General features: G+C 33.1%; 1 protein-coding gene across 1 annotated transcript in view; it reads right to left on the bottom strand.

Moving 5' to 3' along the window:
* The window catches only part of LOC106460147 (stearoyl-CoA desaturase 5-like), a 27,436-nt gene that overhangs the window by 3,574 nt on the left and 15,915 nt on the right, over nucleotides 1-7,947 (bottom strand). The window contains exons 3-4 of the mRNA XM_013919832.2: nucleotides 2,963-3,093; nucleotides 286-491 (exon numbers count right to left, since the gene is read on the bottom strand). Coding sequence (XP_013775286.1) covers nucleotides 286-491; nucleotides 2,963-3,093 — 337 coding nt within the window. The remainder of the gene's footprint in view (nucleotides 1-285; nucleotides 492-2,962; nucleotides 3,094-7,947) is intronic.

Below are 7,947 nucleotides of genomic sequence, written 5' to 3'. Positions count from 1 at the left end.
AATCTCTCACATGATTCGCTTATTGTTATTTGTCGTCATAGATCACATGACCCATGACGTACAACACTAGAAACCGGGTTTCGATACCCGTGGTGGGCAGAGTACAGATATTCCATTGTGTAGCTTTGTGCTTAACTTCAAACAAAACTTCTGTTCAACAATATATATAATGAAGCTTTGCACAATGATAATATTTTCTCCGATATTTAACGATATATAGTGTAGCCTTGTACAATAATACTTACTTTTTTGATATTCAACAACATATAATATGACAATACTCACTTCCTCTGATATCTAACAACTGGGTCTGCCAAGATGTCGGTACAATCGACCGTCTTTCCCTTCTCAATGACGTCAGGATGTTTTTTAACTAATAGCCATCCTATGTGTGAGAAGAAAAATCCACGTGTAGCGTTATGGGGGTCGGCGTCCGTCTCAGAAAACTTATGATGGACTCTGTGGTCTCTGGACCATTCATAGATGTCGTTCTGTAAACAAAATTAAGTTACGTTTGGTATAACTATGAATTTTAGTAAGTCTGTGGCTATAAACTAATGCAGCCGAGGAAGTTCTGAACCCTATGATGTAAACACCAAAACAGATATACTAACTGTTGTGCGGTTAAAAAACTTATCTCGAGAAGATCTGTTCGAGGGTTGCAGTTAGCAAATGTTCCAAACTTCATAAATTTTGAATAGTAGGATAACTCATTTGATAAACAGAAGTCTTAAAACAGCTAAATCGAACTAACTGAATGGAAGCTCTATTCGAATGATATCAAAAGAACAACAGAACGAAATCATTTAATTGATATCCATAGAAAGGTACTGATAAGCTTTAACAGATTGGTTTTAACAATTGACGAGTTTATTCTGTTGTTCACAACAAATGGATAGAAACATAACGTGCGCAAACTGCGCATGCCCGTTTTTTCATGAACATGTCACGAGGAATGTATATTTAGAATAACAAGACACTTGTCCGAAATAAGGATGTCAGTTGTATATTTCCCCAGTAAATACTAACTGTCGCACTAGTCAAGTAACAGTGAAGACACTATTGAAGGGTTATACTAAGGGTTATAAGTTAGTTTCTAATTATCACGAAATGAGCAATATAAAGTTGAATGATTAGGATATTTACTTTAAACAATACTGACACATTTTCTTTTTGGGGAGGGCAACAATTGGAGACATAATGAGCAGCTATGACAGAAATATTTTTAGGATAATAATGAATGACGTCATATACTGTCATAATATTTCTTACGCAAGATTTAAAAGCAAGGGCAAACAACTATAATAAATATTATATATATAGAAAAAAAAAACGCACTTAACCTTAAAATACGCATATTTATTCCTTAACACAAAACAATTATCCTATTTATAGAATAGAACAGTCTGAAGATAATTTTTTTAGCCTAACCTGTATTGATTATTTCGTTTTAACAGTAATTCTAAACAATTTCCATGGAAAGGAAATGGAAATCTAGGTGCCAGCATCCGAGAAATATACTTATTACAAGCACAATGTAATAGAAAGACGGAAAACATTTTACTTTTCCGTCTTTTTTCCTAGTGAGTATGTCCGACACATATAACTATTTACCGACTTCCGCCATTGTGGTTTTTATATTTACCATTAATATAAGGATCAGTTTCAAGCACAAAATCATCGTTATGTCCAAAAACTTCTGATTAAGATTATTCTTATGAACTCAACTATAGTCTGCTGATCTTTTGTTCTATGAATAACCACTAGCTAATAAACTGAAATATGAACTCAACCACAACCTGCTGATCTTTTGTTCTGTGATTAGCCAATAGCTAATAGATTAAAATAATTTTAACTACACTTACTTCTTTGTACAACATGGACTCGTAGCTGGAAAGTTCCAAATGATGGATTTAATTAACAGCAGACAATTATATAAAATATTATTTACAGTACTTGTCATTTGGAGCTTTAAAAAGTTCCAAAAATTGGATTAAATTAACAGCAGGTAATTGTTTAATATTAATTTACAATACTTGTCATTTGGAGCTTTGAGAAGTTTTAAATTTTGAATTAATTAATAGAAGGTAATTGTTAGAATATTATTTATAATACTTGTCATTTGGAGCTTTAAAAAGTTCCAAAAATTGGATTCAATTAACAGCAGGTAATTGTTTAAAATATTATTTACAATACTTGTTATTTGGACTTTGAGAAGACTTTTTACCCAGTGATTTCCATGCTTAATGCAATTAACCAAGGTCATATTTCATTACATGTTTTAATACTGTTTGCAAGTGTTTTAGCTACATAAATAAATGGTTTAGACAATCAGAACTCGATATCTATACCAGTAAAAATACAATTGTTCTAGTGGTAATAAATAACATTGTTCTGAAGCACTTTGTATTCCAAGTCACATGTCAGTGATGCTATTTATCACAGAATTGTGGATACCTGTTGGCTGGAGATCAGCATGTGAATAAACAGATTTATAGATCAAATTCGACAATTATGAATTAGTGATTAAAGAAACCAGAGATAAATTCAAATTATGTAAAAAACAATAAGCATACAGTTGTTTTTTGTAAACGTGAATGGGCGTCGCGGGGATCGGACGTGTCGTCAGGTGCAAAAGATTCGATTTTGAACCTCAACTGCATTTTGGTGGTCACGGAAAATTAAATCAAGTGCTGCAAAAAATACTACCGAACATGACTCTATAACTCTATTATACCGAACATGACTCTATAACTCTATTATACCGAACATGACTCTATAACTCTATTATATTCATAATTTTCTTTGTTTCTAATGTGTTTTTTCACTTTGACATGAACCTTGCTATGGACCACGTACTGAACTGTCATTGATTTACGTCTTACTTAGGCTTACGTGAGTTATTGATTTAAGAAAATAATACCCTGGCGGTGCTGCTGTAAAAATGCATCATATTTCTTACCTGAAATGCCACCGAGTTAAAGAATGCCAACAGTAGTCTCAGAGGCCACTTGGCTTTGTAAGATCGATGTGCCCATAACCGGTGAACTCCAGCAGTTATGCCTAAGCCTGATATAACGTACAATACAAACGCTGTGAAAGGAAAAAAAAAGGAGCAAAATTTCAGTATAGGAACCAGTTTTAGAATTTACTGATCTATCAGTGCTTTCACATCTTTATTTATCTTATAGTTATTTATTTACAAGTTGGATATTTATGCTCAACTAAAATTTGGAACTCGCTCTTAGGAGCGTTGTAAAACTCAACAGTAAGTTTCTTAAAAAACAACAATAACAACAACACACTTATTTCAATCATTAAAAGGAAACACGAGATGCACGTCATTTTTGTATTTATACTAGAACTGTAGTTGTCTTGAAAAAGTGACTCAGTTAGTCATTTGATTCTCTGCCACTTGAAAGGTCAGTAAGAACGACAGAGAAAAACTATTACAGTTATTATATTGATTCACAGTCATAGTGTAATTTCATTAAGAAACTATTTTTCTCCAGCTTCAGAAATAGCCCCTGGTAGAAAAATGGTTAATACGAGCGAATTATCAATCACGGGAAAGAAAGAGACTCAATATAGATGTAGACAATTGGATCCTACCATTGTTTCTCTAGTATGAACTGAAATCGTGACGTTATGGGGAAGTCAAACTATTTGTAATCAGCATTTATAAAGTATACATATTGGCCGGGAGTAGCATAAGGGGTAGTGTATAGAACAAGGGAATAAAAAGCCCATAGTTTGCGCCCCATTGCCACAGAAAGAGAGAGAAAGAGATGGAAATGGTGTTTTTCACGATTAAAGTAGCTGGAGATGAGTGCTGTTGTCTTCCCTATCAGTACATAGTAAGGGATATATTGTGTAGCTATTTGCGAATTTTCGAAGCAAGTTATACTTATTATTATTATTGAAGTTACTTTGTGGTGAAATGCAAGGAACAAACAGAAGGCGTTTACATTCTTGTTCATGCCAGCACGGCTATTAATATTAGTCCCGAAATGCAATTCATTAGAACCTATCACAATATTTTGATAAAACAAGTAGATTTTGCTAAACTAAAAATTGAAAATGCTGCAATATTTGATACTCTGATTAATCCTTTTGACTAAAACGGGAAAATAAACAATGGGCCCATTGATACAAATATTTTTAGGAAGTCGACAACTTTCTTTGCAAATCTAAAGGCTTTTTTTTTTCAAACATTAAACACTATTTTCATCTTTTTTGCAAACATTGTAATATTTCTCAGTTACTTGGATTCTGCAGAACATTTAATGAAGTGGAATAACTAATTTCGAATGTTAGTATTTTAATTATCATACTTAGATATATTTCAACATCAAGATTTATTCGGCCTAAAATTTGTGATAAAAATCATGTTATCGTCATTTTTAGAATTATTACATTGTGTATATAAATAGTGTTTTCGGAGATTCTTGTCACATGGTTCAATCGAACTGACAAGTTCCAGTATTGTACTGTTGGACAGTGATCTGTGAGAAACAAACGATAGATCTGAAATGCTATTTTTACCCGTCTCTGATTTTGAGTCTGCAGGGGACAAGTTATGATGAATGTGAGGGGAAAAAACATCTGCAGTTAAACTTAGTGTGATTTTATCAAAGATTTTAGGCCTATTAGTTTCTAACGCTTTATATGCTTTTGGTGTTTATAGCACAGCAAGATTTATTAACATATCTCCAAAATTTATAATAGTTCGTATTAAAATTGTTGCCAAAAGTTGAAAGTAACGTCATAAGAACTTTACACAAAACGGTGAAATATTGTTACAATAAATTGCTTTATTAGTTCTGTTGAATTTTCTGCAAAGCTACTCGAAGGATTAATCGTCACATTATAATCCCTCAGTGGCTGAAAGGGTGAAAACGTTCGACGACTAATTTTGATATTGTAATTTTCACATTGTGAGAGGAGATCCCTATAAACTATCTCTCACAAACACACACACACACACACAGTAAGAGCATTTTCGTATTATAACTAATACATTTCTGAAGCTCTGTATCTCACCACGTGTCAAAGTAACCTTTGGTGGCTAACACACGTGATTACCGAACACCACTTATATGACTAAGCGCTCCTATTTTAACAAGTATGCTAGTGGAGAAGGATGTTATGCTACAGCACTGGAATTCGAAGGGCGAATTACAAGTCTCTCTACCACTTTTAATACTAGTATTTAATAACCTAGTCATCTTAAATTTCCTTCTGTTGTTCCTATATGTATGCGATTATTATAGAGGTTTCGAATATCAACACCAGAATAAACTATCTTTTTAATTATTACTCTCAGCGGTAAGTCTGAAGGCTTATAACGCTAAAAAACGGGTTTTGATATCCATGGTAGGCACAGCATATAGCCCACTGTGTAGCTTTTGCGCTTAAGAACAAAGAAAGAAACAAACAAACAAGCGGTGTGAAGTATTTTTAGTAATTTGTTTTTATTTCATTGTAGTTGTGTTTCATTTGGAAAAAAAAATGGTTTTATACAACTGGCTGCGGAGACAAATGCAGCTGTTCTGAGTTGGAAGGATGTTGTAACCTTCTATAACTGCTATAAATTTTTTTAGCTTCGTTTCACATGTGAGGCTAGCGATTAAAAGTTGAAACTGGTGTATTCTGGTTGCAGCATTTTATAAACAATTTTTTTCTGTTGTTTGTGCTCTTATTCAGTTTCGTTGTACAATATGTATGATTCCAATTTTTTGCCTACTTTTTTGAAATTCATCTTTCTTGACTTTCCAAGAACTTTAATAAATTACATATTTTTTAGAATAGTTGATCATTTTGTGACGGAGAAAAAATTACATTGTGACAATAATTAAATCAATTTTTGAAATATTTCGCTCACGTACGCAAAAGATCATTGTTTCGACTCCAACAAGCTACCTGACCTGGAACCTAACAGTATATTGACAGACTTAAGTGAAAGAAAACTAACTATTCATTTACAATATAAAAAAATAACTTAAAATACAATTTATAGTGTTAGCATTGCTTTATAAAAATACCACTAGAAGACAATACAATTCACAACTTTTCAAACAGAAACTGTATTAATTGTCGACTTAAAAAAAGACTGAGAAAACAAAACAAAAAAAAAAAATAAAGAGAGAGAGAGAAAAAAAAAGAGAAGGATTGAATTAAGAAAACTTTCATTCGCAAATTAAATGGAAAAAAAAGACAACGTTTTCCACTCAGATTGAACATCTGTAAAATATTCCATATCTCTTGTGAAAATCTATAAAAATAATTTGATACTTTTAATGCTATTATTTCAATAATAGTTATAACTCAATACAGAAATAATTTTATGGTTTCATTATGTTCATACTAACAGCATAAAGTTATTGTATTAGTAATTCAAGTGGTTGCGAGTTAATAAAATTATGATTTAAAAAAAAAAGTTTATTACTGAAGTTTCTATGGTAGAGCTCTGAATTATGGAGCTGGCGAACCGGGTTCAAATACATGCAATATCGGAACATTTTAAGATGTGGATGCGTTACAAGAGTGACAGTCAATCCCTTAGCATGATTGGTGGACGGCGGCTGACAGCCTATGTTGCTTTGTCATAAATGTGAATATGCTAGTTTTTATTTTTACTCTCTTGTCAGTTTATAGCGCTTTGTTCACAAAGGGTAAATCTACCGTTATCGAAGGTTAATAGCTGCAACTGTTTTATTCTATCATCGCTAAACATTGTGCAGCAACCATGACGGAGACGTGAAATTATACGACGATTATGGGATACTTTTTCAGGAAATTTTCGAAGAATACCAAACAAATGTCATTAAATTTGGAAAATATCTAAAATATATGACTGTTTAAAATACAACGGACCCGAGCCTTATTGGATAATGTGAAATGTCACTTTATCTCATAGAAAAGCGTCAAAATGTTTGTTGTTAAGCGCAAAGCTACATCATGGGCTATCGGTGTTGTGCCCATCATGAGTATCGAAACTCGGTGTGAGAATTATCGTTGAATCACCGTGGCAGGGTGATCTTGTCTGCATTCATCAGTTACGGCCACAAGGGGGCACGAAGGATTATTCATTTGTTTGCTTGTTCACCATGGGGACTCAAACCCTGGATTTTATAGTGTTGTACGTTCGTAATTTTATCGCTGATCCATTGAAAGACGACGAGAAGGCACGTGGATACTGTTGTGCGACAGAAGCTGTAACGACCTTAATACCAACTAGTTCGGGGTTGCCCGGTATTTGTGCAAGCCAATAATTTTTTCACTCGGGTAACCAGCCCAGATGGCAACTATATAGGACGAGCATTCGGCGACAATGATTCGAAATCGCAACCTTCCGATTACGAGTCGAGCGCCCTAACCACAAGCCATGCGAGGCTCAAGCCATAAACTTTATATTATTTATGGAAAATTAAATAGGAAAAATTACGCACTCTATCAGAGCAAGTTGCTTTATGATAAGCTATAAGACACTGCCACGCAGCTAATGCAAAAAATAATAATACTTAATACAAAGTAATTTCAAAGGTTGGCTATTAAGAGTATTAACGGTTATTAAAATAGTATTTCCAATTATATGCTTCATTAAATCCACTAAAATGACAAGGTACATAAATTAATAGTCTGAAAACAGTTGTACTAGCTAATACTTAACGTGGATAGTCTATTAAATATAGAACCTGCCCCAATTAAAAAATGCATACGGTCAACTCTTCCCAATTTGTAACACACACCGTATATTGATCATTTTTACTTCCTATGTAAATAGTTTGAAATTAAATCTTAACAAGTATTTCAGATTTAAATTTCAGCACCTTTGGGAAGATTTAATCATATATCTAAATGTAATTTTCTCTTAGTTATCTATAATTAAATATATTTCATTTACAAAATGGGCGCTATAATACACAGTCACTGCAGAGTCTGCTG

Source organism: Limulus polyphemus, unplaced genomic scaffold (genome assembly GCF_000517525.1).
Source record: "Limulus polyphemus unplaced genomic scaffold, Limulus_polyphemus-2.1.2 Scaffold717, whole genome shotgun sequence".
NCBI lineage: Eukaryota > Metazoa > Arthropoda > Merostomata > Xiphosura > Limulidae > Limulus > Limulus polyphemus.
The sequence above is the reverse complement of the archived record's forward strand: the minus strand, read 5'-3'. Positions and strand labels throughout refer to the sequence as shown.